We start from the raw sequence: 19,237 nt of genomic DNA, 5'->3' as shown, positions 1-19,237 counted from the left end.
GTGGCATCTAGGCTTTTACCCTAAAAGCACCTTTTTTTTTTGTTAAAAAAGTGGGCTTTGCTCTCTGACAGATGCTGTTTTGGAAGCGGATAGCTAAGCCTGCTGCCTGCAGTGTGGTTGTGAACAAGATTCATGGTGAAGGAACGTCTTTATGATGCAGAAACGCTTGCAGAAATACCAACAGCCCTGCTCTGGTGCATTCTTCCAAGCTGTTCCTCTGACCTTGCGTGCTTGCTTGAGTCACAAGCCACAAGAGAAGAGCCAGCATTACCACTGTGGCATAGGAAAAGGCTACCAGAAAATCAAACAGCTCTGAGCTTTTGCATTCCTGTTTACACGCACAAGGCAGGAGCTGCATTGTTGATGCTCATATTGAAACAAGGGAATGCTCCTGGTCCTTCCCAGCATGTGTTTTGGGGTTGGTTGCAGCCAAATGAGTCGTCGTGATATGGGAAAAAATAATGCACCTTGTGGGGAGTTTTTATGGCAACCTGGGGCACAGCTCTGCAGGAGGTTTCAGAGGAGGAACAGGGGCCACAGCTGCCACACAGCTGGAATTAAACCCAAGCATAATCGTAGACAAGGCCCCTTGCCAGCAGTTCAGGTGGTGTTTCTGCTTCACATGTGGCAACACCAATAAATGGGAGAAGACACCAATGAAAAGTAGACAGGCTTTTAATGGCATGATCAAGAATCCCCTTTTAATAACAAAGCTAATGACAACTGTGTCTGATATGAACAAGAAATGGCATAATTTATTTTTTTTAAAGATGTGATCTGAAGTTATGACAAATGCCATGTGGATCTGTACACAGACAGGGCCTCTGTGATGCATGCCAGATTTTATGGCCAAGAAATTTGCCATGCAGTTGAACCGGATTGTGGTTCCTCAGTCGGAGTCATACATTCTGTTTGCAGTGTGTAAACATTCTCCAGCTGCTTTCCTAAAGAATGCAAAGAAGATACGTAGAGAGATTTAGCCTTGGGACGCAGTCGCATTTCCAGGTAGGCAGTACCAAGGAGCAGAAGTCCTGTCTCCAGGCCAAAAGACTTCGCTGTCAGACTGTGCCAGAGGCGAAAGAAAACAATGTCGGTGCGCCAGATACAATGTCTGAGTGTAGAGTCACGTGCTATTGTGTTAAAAGGAGATATACAAAATTATCCACGTTTCCAGCTCCAATTCCTGTCTGGAGAAGAAGCAGCCCAGGTCCCATCGCACAGCAGTGTCGCCGACACTGGTTTTCACATGCACTTTTACACCTGGACTCCTCGCCTAAACCCCCACGTCCTGCAGAGCTCATCACACCATCCATAGGCGATGGTCCGAGAGCCTGTGCCTTGCACCCCAGCAGCCATTTACCCAAGTGCTGAGTGAATGTCAGCCCCTGCCTCCCCAGCGACCCTGTGTCAGACCTCCTTGCACTCAGGGCAGAGGCAATATGAGGCAAGCCAGAGGCAGAGCAGCTACTGGCAAGCCCCATGCTGATACCAGCCCAGCAGTACCCTTGCCAAAGCAGAGATCTCACCCCTGCAGCCCCCTCTGGTTTAGGAGCTAAGAGCAGGAGGAGTTCTCACCTTGGTCCCTACCAGGAACCCACCTCCGGATTTGCTGTGGTAGCTCCCTTCCTCCTTTTAGCACAGAGGGCATCAAGCATACTTCAAACCTGCTTTCCAGACACTTGCAGTTCCAGAAATAAATGGCATAATGTTCCTCCTTATAACCCAGAGCACCATTCTGCATGGCGCAGGGCCTGCTGCATAGGTTGGCGGCCAAGTCTGCCTCAAGCTTTGCAGAAATCCAGGAGGGCTTCAAGCCCCCAGCCAGAGAGGGACTGACCTGCAGGGAATACACAGTAACTTTGAAGACAAGATTTTCTAGAAGAGGTATATTAGGAATGAGGGGACAGGAGAGTTATGGCATACAAATCACTGTCATTTCAAGGGACCCTGGATGTGCTTAGGATCATGGCTCACCACAGCCTGCAACCAGGGCTATTCTCTGGCCTCACAGAGATACAAACCCCGATGCTCATGAAGATGCTGCCAACCTGTCTTGACGTCAGCTGGCTCTGCTGTTACTACGGTCCCAGCCCCTTGGAGTGCAGCAACAGGCTGAGGAAGAGCAAAACAACCATTCAGGGTTCTGCAGAGGACCTCGGGAGCCCATTGGCACCCACTCAGTATCAGTGGCACAGGCACACACCACAAGAGGGGAGGGCCCTGAACAGGAGCTCAAGCTATCTCCCTCACGTGCACATGTCGGAGTAGCTGGCAAACAGATGGAATCAAAAGTGGTTGCAAACTCCCAAGTGGTCCCTGTGTGCTTTGTGAAACCAGCCTAGCACTGCTGGAGCAGGGGCATGTTTCAGTTAAGCCAGAAGAAATTAATTTGAAACCAAACTCATGTCCACAATGGGGCTTTTACTGTGTTCACAAAGTTAATTTAACTGCAGTTGATTGATGTGTGGGGCAAGGCCTTAGGTGGGCATTGGTGTCTGCACACAGGGAATAGTGGTGGGATCATGCCATGGGTCAGTAAACTATACAGGGAAGAAAGAAGTGTACTAAGGGACCATCGCACTGCTACTGGAGCCAGTCAGGCTATCAGTAGATACTTAGCCATCTTCTTACAGAGGATCTACACTGAGAAAATACCTCTTCATTGGAAAGGAGAAATATCAAAGATTTCCTTGCCCCAACACAACTTGCTTTGGAATGACGCATTTCACTAGCAAACAAACCATGCTTGTGTTCGTCACGGGCAGCCATGTGAACAGGGACTCTCCAGACCCCGATCCATGCCACACAAAGATGTGCAGCAGTCCACCAGCTATTACAGCTCTGATGGCAAGCACGACGGCTGCCAACTGTCCAAGCTGGGGTGTTTTGCCCCTGGTTCATGCTCGGGTGAATGGAGCCTCACAGCTCACAGGCGCTTTGGTAGAGCGGTACCCTGTTCCTCCATCTGCATCCACTGCACACAGCAGTCAGTCCTGCACACATCAGAAGTCACATAGCAGCAGGGCACTTCTTTGAAGGTAGCAGGATCCTTTTCAACCTTTAGCCACTATATATAATGGGCACTACTTATATTATATTGTTATAATTTTATATATATTATAATATTCTTTACTTAGAAGGGGCAAGCAAAATTCTCCTGCCTCTCACAGATTCCAAGCACAACTGACTCAGAGAGGTCTGCTATGGAAACACCTTTTGCACTAAGACAAGCAAAAGCATTGTGCTGCCAACCAGACGAGTAAGTTAAGCAGCTCCAGCCATGTGTTCCAGCCCTTCCGTGGCATTAGTCTGACTGGTGTCATCGGTCCTTTTGCTTTCTGCTACGAGCAGAAACCTGTCGTCACACTGGCTTAGCACTGAGAACTGTGTTTCAGATTTGCCACTTGGCACATCACCCCCATATCCCTGTTTCTTTGCAAATATCTCCTGGCCAGACAGTAGCCATTGACTCATTTTTACAGCCCGAGTGCCATCTTCTCAGTTGGCAAATAAGGAAGCAGGTGGAACTTCACAGACCTCAGCAAAGTGAAGAAGCTCAGCAAAGTATTTGCTTCATCTCATGATACCAGGCAGTCCCAAAGACACTTAGGCTCCCAACACACACAGGACACCACAATGCTCCCCTGAAAAAGTCCCGTCTGTTCCTACCACCCATGCACATGCATGCACAGACACAGGCATGGTGGCAGCCTGTCCCAGGAGTGCCCCCAAAATACACAGAGGCACAACTATCTGCAGCTGGCCAGGACAGACCCTGCAGCAAAGACACCAATGCGGACATGTATTCTGATGGATACATGGGGATATATGGGGACACATAGTGTCAGGCTGTTCCCAGAAATTCCTGCAAACGTAGGAAAGCACTAGGAAGCCTACTTCTCCTCCCCTGGCCCCAGTTTTCCTTTATTCTTCCTAGCCATTTCCTCTGTTCTGTTCAGCTCAGTCCTCATTCCAATCTTCTCTTCTTTGCAGTGAAGCAAGGACGCAACCACACACCAAGCTGTTTGAGCAGCCGTGTATGTCCTTGAGGCTTGACAGAGCTTGCACACAATGTTTCATGGCAGAGAACAGCAGGGTCTTCCCTCTCCTGCCTTTCTGGGATGTGGCAGCCCACCATGTCCTGCAATGTCAGACTGGATCATCTGGCATCCCTCAACCACCTAACCTCTCCCTAACGTCACAGGCCTCATCCCCTCCTGTCCCCAAACATGATCTCCCATTTGCTCCAACTATGGCAGGTGCCCTTCCAGCTTCCCTGCAGGATAGAGGAAGAAGAGAGGATGAGAGGACCCAGAGGAGTTGTTGACCCTTTTGCAGATCTGTGTCACAGTAGCACTAAAGAGCATCACTGTTGGTTCACCTACATGCCAGAAAACCCCTCCAGAGAGACATGCAAGAAGAATGGGAACTTCTGCAATCAGGGTATACACCTCTGCAGATGGAGCTATGCTGAGCACGCCTGTGGCCCTGGGGTCACACTCACCATGGCAATTGAAGGGCAGAACCTTGAAAATCAGAGACAGGGAGGAGAACCAGAGCAGCACCCACATGGCAGGGGCTTTCCCGAGTCCCTCTGCTGACACCTGAAAGAGGGATCAAGGCATCATCTTCTGCAGCACATGGGCTGCTAACAGGGGGCTTACGAGTATGCCTGGGCCAGGCAGCACCTTGTGACTGGCTCTGCTGGCAAAATGCAGCTCTGAGGACCACCTCTTGTTAGCAAATTCTTGATATCCACTTGGCTGGAAGAGCCCAGCACTGAATCTCCTGTAAAAATAACTTCAGTGAAAGCATGAAAGAGGCAATGTGACATTCAACCAAGATCACAGCATCACTTGCCACTGGGAAGGGGAGCAGGCCCAGAGACCCAAACCTGTGGGATACATGGGGACAGTCAAGCCTTGCAGGAACAACCCTTAGAAACCTTTCAGTGACAGCGCCTGGCAGCTCCTGTGCAGGCTGTCTGGGGAGAAAGCATTGCTGCAGTCAGCCAACTTCCACTGCCATCGCACCTGATGGTGCAGCCCACTCTCATCCAAAATGACTAGGGGAGCACTGTGCTGGTGAGGCACTCTCCTGCTCTGCTCCACGCCAGGGACAGCTGGGAACTGGGGCTGTGCCGGGGCAGGGAGGCTGGTAGCACAACCACAAGGAGAGACAACTCATGCCAGTCCCAGAACTCTGTGGACCCAGCTGCACCCTCAGCCCAGCCCTGTCAAACAACACTGGGAATGGCTGTTATTTTCTGTGCAGGAAATCTTTCACTGGCTTTCTGAAACCTCCAGGACCTCTCTGGTGGTTCTCCAACATGTGATAGCTTTGGCATGTGTCTGGCAGGGCCAGGAATCTACTGCACCACAGCGATGATATCTTGGTGTTGCCAGCATCTTGCCTGCTACTTTTGATTGGGTTATGGTAGGAAGACCTCTTAGAAGACAGGTTTCTCAGAAAATCTTTTAATAAGAAAAAAGTCCCCACATTCCTGTGAAAGTTCTCACTGGACAGTTGCTTCATGACTAAAAGCCTGCCTGATTTCTTCATCTGCCATTCTTGGCTACTCTGTCTTCCCTGCTTTCATGTGCCAGACAGAAGATCTCTGCCCTGGAGCTTCCTTCCTGACATGGGTATAGCTGGGCCATGGAAAACTCTCCTTTAAACTTTCTCTTGAACAACTACATTGATTGTGCTTTATTGGCCTCCCATGATAAGGCAGGTTTGCCAACCCTGTTAACAGTCCTGTAGCTCTTTTCCCAAGCTCTTTCAATGTCATTTTTGGCAAGTGCATCTAAGACCTGGATGGAGCATCTGGTAAAGGCTTCATGACAAAAGTCTTACCGTCTGAGCATTCTAAAATGAATAGTCCCCCAACAAATTAATAGGACTGCCATTACAGTTTATATTTCTGGAAAGAATCTGTGTTTGGGTTTATTCTGTTTCTAGTTTCTAAACATGCAGGGCATATTTAGGTTGTAGTTTGACCCACACTTCAAACTCACACGAAGTTATAGTGCCACTAGAAGTGGTCACATTCTCTGTCCTCTCCTTCCCCCACTTCTGTTGTGTGACCAAATGCTGGACCAGATGGATGAACTGAACCAGATGAAAACCAAACCAGCAAACCAGAGCACTTGGTGTCGTGCAGGATCAGCATTTCCAGACACTTCACCAAATAGCTGCACCAGTGTAAAGGGGTGGGATGGTGCAACGAAGCAGCTGGAACTTGGAGGAACCACTGTTTTTGGTGACAACATTGGCTCAGTCCCTCAAACCACAACCTGACCTTGGAGTTCCCAATGCTTCTCTGCAAAGATGAGAGCATGTTCTTAGACTAGAAGCTGCGCTTCTTACTCTACCAGGGTGAACAATGTCAATGGAAAACAGCAAAAACTTTGAGCTAGGTGAAATAAATTCTTAGCATTGGCAACACTGAGACTGTCATATAAAGAGGTAATTCCTGTCACCTATTTCTAGAAATTTCCCTGTTCAGATGTCCAAGGAGTACCCTGTGCTCCCAGCCAACCCATCACAGCTCTCATGCTCCTTTCCAGAACAATTCCTGTAGATGTGAACAACTTCAGAGTTCTTCGGACTCAATGGCCATCAGTGTGACTGTTTGTACCTATGTTCAAATGAATCAAGGTTATTACCATCCAGATTCCTCTGTCAAGCTTTGTTGTCTGCAAATAGTAAATATTTGCAGCTAGTTGCAGCTGCAGGAATGGATGTAAAGAGCAGCTGTATTTTTGTTCTGCCTCATGCAAAGCCTCTTTTAGGCATGACAATGGCATGAAGACCAAAGTATTTGGGTCTGGAGTGTTTTCCCCTGTGAGGTGCGGGGAAAATTTTGTGACTACTTCAAGATCTCATCAAGCTCAGACAGGTATCAGTCCTCCTGGCTTTCATTTTTAAACCTTCCTTATTAGTCTGGGAGCTAAAAAGTTGGTTGATTTAGTTCTAGCTGAGTGCTAAGCTTCTGCTCTGATAATATTACTTGAAGAGCACAGCCCTTGCTTTTATGTTCATGTTGTTAGTTCTCACGCAATGTGTGGAAGAGCTGAGTACGGAGAAAGAGAAAGACATAAACCCAACCTCCACAACTCAACCCACTGTACTGTCGGATAGAAATGCACAAGGTACCCACGGCGTACCAGCAAACCTCTCCTTGCAAAGCAGCAGCTTTTGAGTATACTACAGGATAATAATTTCCCACCCTGCCGTGTAGGGGAACTTTCAACCACAGTGCCATAATTCACAAACACCAAGAGCATGACAATAAAGCACAAGGAATTTAGGTGCAAGGGGCACCCAAGCTAAAGGCATCCAGTGACTATTCACATCTTCAGGATGGAGCTGTGTTTGGTGGACTACAGGTCTGTGGCACCAACAACACTCAGGTTGAGAGGAACCACCCATGTTGGGAGATGTGGTCTCCAAAGATCACAGTTTGGTATTTCAGACAGAAGTGGCTGCAGTGTGCTCCCTTCTACATCAATTAGCAAGCATTCTTGATTTCCCAGCAAGCTGCTAATACATCCCTACTTCCATCTAAATACCCACCACACAGGCATCTGCTGAAACAGCAGCAGTGTTGCTGAGCAGCAATGCCAGACGGCCTCTGTGGGACACACTGGAGCAGGTAGGAGCATCCAGCAAGATCTGTCTATCTCCCATTCCCACCTGCAGAGGCATCTCTGGAAACGACAGAAAAGACGCCCCCCCACCCCCCCCCCCCACCCCTGCTCTTATTTCAGCACACAAGGACATATCCATGCCTCTTGGCTAAGCTGGTGACAATCCCTTGCTAATACAGGTGGCAGGAGGCAAGCCAACACTCAGGTAAATGGTGGTGGCCAAGGCTGGTGTTTTCCCAGCAAGGAGAGAGGACGGAGCTGCCTGCAGGACAGGAGCCTTCCTCTCCAGCAGACCTGGCTCTTGTCACCTCTGCTCCTCTTTCCAAAGCCAGGGTCGGTGTTGGCGACTGGTATTGCTAACAGTGAGAGGGGAATGCCTGGGGAGGGAGGAGGGTCAGGCACTAGGCAGGCTGCCTGGGTCACTGCTTGGTGCTGTGCGTTAGCAAGCGTGAGCTGCGGGCTGGAAGTCTCCCTTGAAGAAGGCTCCGTGGCTCAGAGGCTCTCAGGCCTGTGGGAGCTGATCGCGACAGTGTGGGGTGAGTGTGAGTGAAGCATTGAAGTACAGCTACTGCTATACACTCGTGGGTCCAGCATGGAAGGCTGTGCTGCAGCATCTCAAGTGTATACTATATGCAGAAGTTACCCAGTCTGTTGGGCTGGCAGAAGAAGGTCATTATCTGGCAGCTGCCTTACTTTCCAGGGACACCTGCTTTCCTTTGGTTGCTGGACTCTGAGTCTGGGTTTTTCCTCTTTGTCGTTTTTTGGCCACACCAGGAGAGGGCAGGGAATCTCCTGTCGGCCCCAGGGCCTGAGCTGGGGGCTGAGGTCGGGGAGAAGGAGGAACTCGCTGAAGAGCAGTCCCTGGCTTATGCTGTCGGCAGGGAGAAGGACTTTCCCTCCGAGGTGGCAGCTGGCTTCTGGGGGAAGCACTGGGGTTTCTTGAAGGAAGGACAGGGCTCCGAGGGGATGCACAGCTGGACCTCCGTGAGTTGCTCCGTGGAGGAAGAGAAGTGGAGCTGGGTGAAGGAGGAAGTCGACTTTGTATCTGCATTGTTCGGCACTCATTTGGGACACTTCCAGCTGGTCTCTGTGCCTGAAGCCTGCAGAGGAAGAGAAGAGGGAGGTTGAAAGGGAATTTCTGCAAGGGGCCCTGGGCTCCTGGTAGGTTTGATTAATGTTGCTGGGCAGTTACAAGCAGTCTCCAGCACCAGGATGACAGGAGCTACACTGTGAACAAGATGGGGCACTGGTTTGAACACCATCTTGTAACTCTCGATGCTGTTAACTAGTAAGTGTTTGCTCTGATCCTCCAGCACCCTCTAGGACAATGCGCAGGCATGGTTTGGCCAATAGTACATATCTGTGATATATTAATATCACAGATATATATTAAGAATATCTGTTCTTAACAGCAGACTGCAGCATAGATGCAGCAACCTCTTTCAAGGCAGGATATATGGGAACATGGTCATGAGCCGGATTGCACCAGTTGGCCTGTGCTGGAGGATAAACGTTGGAGACGGATGCCTTTCTGTTCACCCCACGTCTCTGAAAGAGCAGAATTTGCTGGACCTGTGACAGAGCCACAGCAGCAGCTCTGCTTGTGCGCTGGACCTCCAGCCCCAAGGCCAGGCAGAAAAGCCAAACACTGGTGAATTCAGAAGGTACACCTCCACTTACATCTCTGTGCTTATTTGATAGAGAGCCAGGTACCTCCAAAAAAAAATCAAGGCACAGAGATGTGTAGGGAATTCAGACCACATGGAAGTGGCCGATGCTGTTCCAGGTCACTGCCAAAGCCCATGCGTGTGCACCTCCCTCTCTCCGTATCTTTGCATGCTGGCCATCTTCTGAGGCAATTGCAACTGGCAATGTTGCAGCCCATGCAGCTCAAATCACAATAGCCAGGCCGGGTCTCCCTACAGAGTCACAGCTGTGCTGAGCATGCTGCAAAACTGAGAGCTCAAACTGGAGGGATCTGCAATTAGCAGGATCAGACAAAATGAAAGAGTTTGTGGAAGGGAAGAAGGCCTCAAACGCAGGGCAAGTGAAGAGGGGCTTGGCCCTTTGGCCAGACTGAGCCAAAGAAGGCAGAGAGGTGGGAATTTCACACACTGGTAGGCTGACATGACTGTAGGAAACAGGGATGGACTATGCATTCAAGCCAAATTAAAGGTAAAGCAGTGGGAGGCGAGCAAAGCCCTGGCTGCACCTCCTTAACAAGTCCAACATTTTGTATTCCTCACCATTTTGGTCTTACCTGTAGGCAACAGCTGCATCCTGCGGGGAGCTACATAGCACTGCCATTGTGATGGCCATGGAGCTCTCAGACTTTGCCGCCTCTAGTGGTGTTTTCACTGGCGTGATGGGCCGAGGAATTCTGCTCTTTGTGCTTATGGGTCTCTCTTCTTTCCCCAGGAGGGCAGCCTTCTCCTTCCCTGCCTTCCTTGGAATGGAGTCATCAGAGTCGTGGGTGTCCTCCTCAGAAGCAGTGGCTGACAGGGTTTCTGAGGCCCGCCGCCTCTCGTCGCTGGAGGACGCTGAGGAGGAGGCCCCTGAGGCCAGCCGAAGGAGGCGATTTTGCCTCTTCTCCATCACTAAGCGAGCCAAGTCAGGTTGCTTTGCCCTCTTATAAAGCCTCTCTTTGGCTGAGAGTGAAGTTGAAAGGTCTGAGCCAGTGTCCTCCTCAGAGAACAAAATGGGTATCCGACTTCTATACCTGGAGCCCAGAGGTCTCCTGGGGCCCTGCTGTGGTGTGTTGAGGAGGGTCTCTGCTCGCTTAAGGTGTTCTGCCACCGATGTTGACTTCTCAAGGTCAGGCTCCCTTGTAACCATCTTGCCAGGCTCTTCCAAATCCAGTGAGAGCACCACTTTGTTGGAGAGCTCTGGCTTGTCCTCGGGAGGCTTTGCTACACCATTGGGAATGGCCAGCTGCTCCCCCACTGTCTCTGAGGTGGTTTCAATGTGATTAGCTGAAAGTGCGCAGCTCTCCGTCTCTGCCCCTTCTAGCCCTGAATGTATGCTTCCATTTTCTACCAGCACCAGGTTGTCCTCCAGCTCTTCTTCGATAATGACCTCCTCAAACTGCCCCGGAGGGCAGTATTCCTCATGCCTCATCAGCTGGCCGCTGGAAGACATGACATTTAAGTGGGTCTTTTCAGCAATATGAACAAATGTGCGCTCAACTTTGGTAAAGGGCGAGGAAGCTGTAGCCACTGCCACAGGAGGCTTTGGTTCAGATTTAAGGACTGAAGACAGGGTCCCTGGCTCGGATACATCCAGCTGGCTACCCATAGGCTGTGGCCGCTCGCTCTGAGGTGTCAGTGCAGCAAGAGTGCCCAGATCAACTTCTGGAGCCAAGTCTGTGGTCACCGGAGACTTTTTCAGATCACCTGGTGAAAACAGCACTAGTGTTTTTGAGCCTTCCTCCAGCTCCAGGTCACCATCAGCAGTGGACGCTCGACCCTTGGATCCCTTCTGGTCATCAGCCAGAAGCGTGGATGGTGCGCACTCCTGGCTGCGCTCTGTGCTTTTTTGACTCAGGTCGCTACTGGAACCACTGTGCATGTCAATCTCATCTCCTTCCTCCTCCGCCTCCTCCTCCTCGTCTTCCTCCTCCTCGTCTTCTTCCTCATCTTCTTCCTCCTCCTCTTTTCCATTCATTTCCAGATAAGGTTCCAGAGGTTTGCAAGGAGCAGTCAAGACAATATTCGAGAAATCAACTTTCTTTATCCGCTGGGATACCTTAGGCTTTTCCCAGTAGTCTGACACATCTTTCCTGAAGTCTTGATAAGGCAAACTTAAAGGCACCGCCTTGGGCAGACCATTCATTTCAAACGACTTCAGCATATATGCCTGCAAGAAGACAGATGTGACAGAAGGGTTAGTATTCAGACATAGCAGTGACACAGAAGTCATCAGGATCAACAGCAGTGGGAAGCAGCAGTGGAAAGCATTTAGTCCATCAGGCTTCCAAAATACATGCTTGAGCAGTGATCACTCGATCATTTGGTTAGTACAAACCTTAGAAAGGAGCGATTCACAGATACTTATCAATGAAGGCAAAAAACACACGTGCCAAAGGAGTTCCTTTGTTATCAGTCTTTAACCTGGACCTTGAAGAGCTGTTTGCAGGCAATTCCTCAGGATTTTTTCATGTATGCCAATCTTCTTCAGTATTTATCTATTTATTTCAGTATTTATGCATTTACACATTCAATCCTTCCTTACCGGAACCATTCAGCAATTCTTTTTTATTCCCAGGCCACAGTGAACTCAAGGGGTCCCTCTGGGCTAGATAAATTTCCTGATCACTTTCCAGGACCATCCCCCATTGTCCCTGGGCCAGTAATCCTTGCATAAGAATACACTAACCCTTGGAGTGCTCCTGTGTTCCCCTGCTGTGCTATTCCTCCCTCCCTCCTGCTCCCTCTCTCCAACAGCTCCTAAGTCTGTCTTCTACAGGCTTTTCCTTTCACTAAGATGATCAGCAAGTAAGTAAGGAAAGCTGACGTATAAGGTATTATTACACTCTGGGGCGTCCAACCATTAAAAGCAATGGGAGGACAGGACAGTTGGTGGAGGCAGTGTTTCTCGAGCAGCAGTCTGAGATGGGGTGACTGCCTGTAAGGTGCCAGGAGTAGGCTGTGAAATGATTGCAAATAATACTAACAGAAAAGCAGCAGCTCTCACACACATGCACACACTTGACCAAACAAGCAAAAAAGAGCTAAATAAATAGGAAACGCCCATCAAAGTTTGGCATAACTAACAATTTGTTGTAAATGAAAACTGTAGCAGCACCACCGTGCAAAATGGATTTAAAAAAAAAAAACATTTAGGTCACCCTTCTATTAAGAGGGCTGGAAAATGAACCTCCCCATAAACTCAACCAGTCAATAATGCATCACATGCTACACTTGAAAAGTCCTAATCATGAACAGAAGGGCTCCAAACATCTGCGTTTTCAAGCGGCATTTGACAAGCAGCATTTCAAGCAGTGTCAGAGGATATTTAAGCTACTTGACTAAACAAGCACCCGTTCAACTATGTGGGCCACAGAGCTGGCAACAGCTAGCTGCCAACATTCACCTGGCTGTGGGAACAGATCTTTTTGTCTCGGGGGGGTGGTGGTGGGGGGGTGGTGGGGAAGCCCTCAATATCTTTTCAGTCCGACGACACAATTTCAAGTTGTGCTGAAAATCTGTATGTTATTTTGTGCAGAGCAACAGTCCTATTAGTATGCCTGAAAAATCTAAGACCTTTATGCTCACATATAACAGGGACATTTCAAATAGATTGGTGGGTGGCATCAAGCTGTTATGCATGGTGATAAGTTGTTATCTGTTTAATAGTTCTTTTTGTATCTTATAAATTAAAACACACGCTGGTTTTGGCAATGCCTCTGGAGTCCAAATATTCTCTTCTTTCATTAAAGCTGAAGCCTGGCCCTGAAGATGGCCCTGTATGAGCCTGATTTGGGCTCTCACTGACCCACTATGTACAGTGCCTTTTGTATCAGGATGACAGATGTGGAACTTGGACTGGTAAGAGGGACTTATCATGCTTTGCAAAGGAAATTACCCACTTGGCTTCCTCCCTCAGGCATTTCTTGCAAATTAGTCCATTCAAGCAGCCTAAGAGTGGATTCTGCCTGTTGGCTGGATTTGTATCCCATCCCCAACAACAGTTCACCTGCTGCTCTATTTCACCCCGTTTTCTAGATGCTGTGGTTGATGGTACAGTTGGAGGGTTGCTGGTTTCTCATTGCATATGTACACCCTCAAATCTCCTCTCAGCTCCGAGGAGCTTGTGTTATCTCATCTGCTTTCTGCTTCAAGGAGAACTGAATCCAGTGCTGCAGTGCACATCCTTTGTAGGATGGGCATGATTTCCATGCCTTGCAATCTGTCCCACTAGCAGCCCTGTCTCCAGCAACCTCTCTTTCCTCAACAGTTCTTTCCCTTGCAAGACATCAGAAATTCTTCTGAGATGAGATTGCACTAAGCAATAAGGTATGATGTGGAGCTGGACAGCATGATGTTGCTGTAATAAAAATAATGGTTCTTTCCTTCTGCTCTGGTCCCCCTTTGCTGTCATTGAGTTGTGCTGTAGATACCTTTCCAACCTCCAAGCACTTCCATTTCTGGCTGTACAAATTCCTTGCAGTATTTAGCAAATGGACTGCCTTTCTGGCTGTCATTTCATTTTCCCCATGTGTTTTCTATTTCCCTGCATGGACACTGCACCCTAAGCACAACAATGATTGCTTGGCTTCTTCCTACCTCTGGGAGACTTGGACTGCTTAACCTCTTGCATGCAGTACCCCAAAATTGCAAGATTGCATTCCTTAAAGCAACCTGAGACTGTGGTTGTTTTGCCCCTGTAAATGCACCGTGGAGAAAGTCTGCAAGCAGGCAACCTGCTGAACAAGGTGTTCCCAGTTTGAACCCCTCACCAAAGAAGCGTGTGTCCTCTTTTGACTGTCATCATGTGTCTTTTGTACTACAGCACACTCAGCTGATCTAGGACTATTCCGCAAAGGCTGGAGAAGAACTTTTCTGCTCTGCTGTACCAATGGGGAGGAACTGTGGGAAGATGCCAGAAGATCTGGCTTAGCCTGTATCTCAAAATTGTAGAATAACAAAGGTGTAAGGAATCTCTTGGGGTCTCTGCTCCAACCACCCCTCAAAGCAGGACCAACTTAGAGCTGGCTGCTCCAGACCCTGTCCAGCTGAGTTTTGAGATTCTCCAATGATGGAGATTCCACAGCCTCTTTGGGACCCTGACCTAGTGTTTGAGGCTCTTCACGGTGAAAATATTTTTCTTTATGCCTAATTCTTATATCTACATTTTCCTTTCATGCAGCTTGTGTCTATCACATCTTATCCTTTCACTGTACATCTCTGAGAAGAGTCTGGCATCACCCTTCCATCAAGTATTTCAAGGAAGATATAAGATCCCATCCCAATCCTTCTCTTTTTAAGGTGGAAAAAACCCAGCTCTTTCAGCCTCTCCTCATGTCAGATGTTTCTAGTTCCTAATCATCTTGGTGGCCCTCTGCCAGGCTCACTCCACTATGGGCAGGAGCTATGCTGTGAGCTGAGACAGCCATCCCCATTTTAAAAACCTACAAAGACAGTGAGCAGAGCTACACTGGAGCTGGCTGAATATGTGTCAAAAGGACTTCCTTTACCACCAGCAAGGTATCTTGTTTATCTGATCTCTGTTTGTGTTCCTCACTTTCTCAGAAGACACACTGCCTGTTCTTGGACAGTGAACCATTTTTTCCCACCTGCTTGGGCTCAGATCTTCACTCCTGACTCTCTTTTGACTTGTCAGTCAATTGTCCAGGAATGCGTATGGCAGTATATGTGTCTCAGTGGGTTCCCCATGCATTTCACCTCTTTAACACTCTGTCTCTCCAAAAAACCTGACTGTATTTAAATTCAATTTGGCTAGTAGGTACTGTGGGTAACAATATGTATTTGGAAGGCAATAAATACCCCTGCTTTGCACAGAGGGCAGAGGTAGAATATAGAGAAGGAGAGTCAGGAGAGAAAAAGATCTACCTGCTCATATTTGGCAGAAGCAGAAACCAGCCCCTTCAAGTCCATCACTGCCCCTGTGCTCATGAACAGCTAAGTGGAGTCTGGGGGTCTGTCTTTGCTGTAAACTGGTGGGGTTTCAGATTAGCAGGATCATTGGCACCAGGACATCCTCGGAGGAGACTCACCCAGTATGTGCAGTATTAAAGTTCCTACCTCCCAGTGATGCTGCAAATACTGCAAAAATCTGCAAAGATGCAGTCTCCGCTTTGCTACAGCACATTTACAACCACACACTAGAAGTTCCCACATCCCCTTGTAGGCAGGAATGTACCCAGATATGTTCCTCTGAGACAGCAGCACGGAGCAGACTCATGCTGGTGGATTCAGGAGCAGTACTGGCATCCAGTTCATTAACGTGCTCATACATGTCCTGCCCCATGCCAAGTCATGCACATGCTGCTCAGGCGCCTACAGCAATGAAGAGTGATGACAGTACCTGCTCTGCCTGTATGGCTTTCTGGTGATCTCATGACTTATGAAGGCAAAGAGAAGAGACCCCATAGCTTGCCTGTGCCTATGCCCCCGCAGCAGAGCAGTCTGTGGCATGGCACAGAGCAGGTCCAGTGTCCACCATAAAAGCCTGCTCTACCAAGCAGCTCTGCACCAGCACAGGTGAAAGGGAACAGTCTCCCACATGAGCCTAATCAATTTTCCCTTACACTGGAGAATATGGGATTTTCTTTCCTCTCCCATCTCTTAGTTTTAAACATTTTAAATGCAATCATTTGTGAAAAAGAAACCCAACCAAAAAAACACCAGGTACAGGAAAAAAAAAAATCACAATATTTTCCTAATATAAAACCAGGAAATGCTGCATCTTTCCTATCTACTGTTCTGCTTCAGACCATGCTCTAAAACATGTCTCAGGCCGTGGTTACCACTACGGCATCAGTGTGCTCTTCTGCAATGTTTGAGAGACGTACACATCTGCCACATACCAACAGCCATACAGAGGCAAACCAAAACACACTTTGAGGTGTTCATCATGGAGCAGATGGGCTTTGGACTCTCCTAGAGGCAGATTCAGAAGAATCCTGACCCTCCATACAATTCCCAGGAGAAAAAAGGGACTCACACACTGCACAACCCTTTAAGTCAGAGACCACAGCCTAATGCGAGCTCTTCCTCCCAGACTGTCACCTGCCTGCACAAACTGCTCTCTGCCTTTGAGGAGTTGGCATCTTGTGTTTCTCCTGCAAGGGTGAAAGTTTCCACCACCCTTTCCACAGGTACCAGAGCCTTTGCATGTACCTACTGCCTGCAGCCTCCCTCTCCAGCCACTTCCAGAAAAACACTGAATTAGTAACTGTGCACTTCACACCAAAGCAGACAGGGTCTATCACCATGTTTCCTCCTCCAGCCTGATCCCAGACAGACCAACAGCAATTGGGGTTGAACCATATGCCACTCTACAGCAGAGACTGCTTTCAAATGTGATTCACAATGAAAGGCAAGCATGGCTGGATCCCCTGAGCAGTCTAGGCAGGAATACATTACTTGCAGGACAGCCAAAATTTTGCGTCCATCTCCCTGGGGTCTTTGGGGGGAGGTGGCTGGAAGTTTACCAGATGGTCTTAAACACTTTGTCAAATGTCTGATGGAAGACAGCCACCCACCCATGCTATGCACACTGTGCTGCCAGCCAGGGGAAGATGCCCAGTGTAAGAAACCAAGAGGGACGTGATAAACTGTTTCTGCTGTGTTCGTAGGTGTTGAATTGTACTAGCTTAAGTTTAGTCAGTTTTGCTCCTGGCAACCATCAAGGCAGAGGTCTAAAAAGTTACATAAGTTGGGGCTGGTTGTAACCTGCTGCTGTGACATGATTGGATTCAAGTCAGTGAAATTGGTAGTAGCCTAAATTTACGTAAATGGCACTCGCAGTGTGGCCTTCCCAAAGTACATGAAACACATCTCCAACAGTCACAGAACTTTGCTTCTATTCCCAGCTCTGTCTTAACTGCAAGTTTTCAGTGATCATATCAGTAAACTATAATTAAACTCTCACTGTTCTACAAGAGCTCCTTCATCTCCCTGCCTGGTGTTCCCATGTACCCAAGGATGAACAGGGGACACCTTCCTGGAGCTGAAAAGCAAAGGGTGTAGAAAAACAAAGCAAGAAAGCAAACAAAAAACCCAGCCATCACCAAGGTGCTGCCTTTGATTCTTTAATAAGGTTTTGGTAGTATACAAGCTTTTTCTTTCTTTTTTTTTTTTTCCGATTGTCTGGATTAACATACATGGATTTAAAAAAGGCACAAAATCCATTGCACAGCTTCTGTTTTGTTTGTTTTTGATGACATTGCCTGTTCATTGTGGTTTCAAGTGTAGGATTTTACAGTACTCTGCAGCATTTACAGCATGGTCTACATACAGGTAATCAATGCATGCTTTTATACAGGAGACAGAATTCAAATTCTCTCTCAGTATTTCTATATACACAATAATACAGTGTTTTTCTTCTGAAAAAAGCTTTAAATTGGTCTTGCATGCTTGGTGTGCCAGAAGAATTAGTGCAAGCATATATTACAGTGTTATTGCAGTACAAAAAGTGGTTGACCTTAGGCTCTAAAGGGATTAGATATAGGAAGAATAAAAAGACTCAAGGAAAACAAGTTTTGGATCCCTTTAGTCAACTATGTCCTTCCAAATGGTTCCCTACTCAGTACTGCCTTTAAAGCTACAGCAGGCTGCTTCCCCTCCGTCTCCCTGCTGCCCTCCCCCTGAGACGAACTTCCACAGCTTCTTCAAACCTTTTGTCCCTGGCAATCGATGAGGACTTCTGGCAGCTTGAGGAAGCCCTTCTGCTGTGCCTCTTAATGCCAGAGACCTGCTTGAAGGGGGCTTTCCTGAGATCCACTGCTTCAAGCAAACTAAAGTCCCAGCAGATGAAGTTTCTCAAGCAAACCAGGAAGCACAACAGGTTACCTACGGCTTTTGTCTCCTCTCAGTAGAAATGACTACAGAAACCGACATTCACCTCCTACTTGAATAGCAGTTGGTTAAATATGGTTTGGACTCTCTCCTGTTTAGCAGCAACAGAAGTCTAACAGGTGACACAAGGTAATGCAAAGGAAGGATATGCTGGTCCCTGAGATTCTTCATGGGAGCTGGAAAGTCCGAGAAGCAGAAATCAAGTTCCCAGCATGACACTAATTGTTCCATTGGGAATGGGAAGAGGCCTTAGTCCTGAGAGATGCAGATGGCACACAGACAGCAAGAGCCGTAGTCCAGTCTTCCCTGTAACAGCTTTGATTTGGATACTATCAGGACCTTAGCATATCCTGGAAGTGACATTATCCTCTGCCAACATAGACTAAGCTTGTTTGGGACTGGGACATCTGGCAGGATTGACAACAGTGAGTGGGAAAAAATTAGAATCTGAGTTTCTGAAGCAGCTCTTTCTTCAAACCAGCATCAGATGAGGTAAAAGTAGCAGGGGTCCTACAGCTGCCATGCTTGCTTGAAGGATCTCTGCGTTCCAAGAATCAGCACCATAAATGTCAGAGAGATGTTCTTCCTTCCAGCGTCTTACCATCAGAAGCTCCACAGCCTTTCTCTTAGTTTTGTTTTTTTACCAAGGTGAATAGGACAGTCCAGTCCTATGCTGGATAAGTGCTCTGCTCCTCCCTATTTGTGCTTTCATATGTTGTTAGGTTTGTGCCAGTTTTCCTAGCATCTTGGATGGAAGCAATAGCTCTGTAAAGGTGGTACGCCTGCCACTTAGCTTCCCACCTCTGCACCCACCAGTGTCTCCAGCAAGAGTCAACGCAGAGCTCCCTGTCTGAGCAGACACGGGGACCACCTCATTTTTATCACTCAGAAAAGACTCAGGAAACAGCAAGCAAAGTGGAAGGAAATGATAATCCAAAAATTGTTCTAGTCCCTAATTGTAAAGGCAACTTAATAGCAGCAAGAAAGAAGAAGCAGGAGATTCTGAAAGCTAAATATCTTCCTTAGTCATAAAAATAACCAGAT

General features: G+C 48.0%; 1 protein-coding gene and 1 long non-coding RNA gene across 7 annotated transcripts in view; both read right to left on the bottom strand.

The window, feature by feature from the left end:
• Positions 1–657: 657 nt before the first annotated feature.
• Positions 658–7,729, bottom strand: LOC135312512 (uncharacterized). Its single transcript, XR_010372081.1, has 2 exons — positions 4,505–7,729; positions 658–2,112 (listed from the first exon to the last, which is right to left on the bottom strand). It is a non-coding gene; the product is annotated as an uncharacterized LOC135312512 (long non-coding RNA).
• A 24-nt stretch (positions 7,730–7,753) lies between these two features.
• The window catches only part of TTBK1 (tau tubulin kinase 1), a 110,536-nt gene continuing 99,052 nt past the window's right edge, over positions 7,754–19,237 (bottom strand). For all 6 annotated transcript variants that reach the window (XM_064446510.1, XM_064446511.1, XM_064446509.1 and 3 more), the window contains 2 exons: positions 9,913–11,507; positions 7,754–8,752 (listed from right to left, as the gene is read on the bottom strand). In XM_064446510.1, the coding sequence (XP_064302580.1) occupies positions 8,326–8,752; positions 9,913–11,507 (2,022 nt within the window). In that variant the 3' untranslated portion in view covers positions 7,754–8,325. The remainder of the gene's footprint in view (positions 8,753–9,912; positions 11,508–19,237) is intronic.

The sequence above is a fragment of the Phalacrocorax carbo genome, chromosome 3, assembly GCF_963921805.1.
Source record: "Phalacrocorax carbo chromosome 3, bPhaCar2.1, whole genome shotgun sequence".
NCBI classification, from domain to species: domain Eukaryota; kingdom Metazoa; phylum Chordata; class Aves; order Suliformes; family Phalacrocoracidae; genus Phalacrocorax; species Phalacrocorax carbo.
This window is presented reverse-complemented; position numbering and strand designations above follow the sequence as displayed.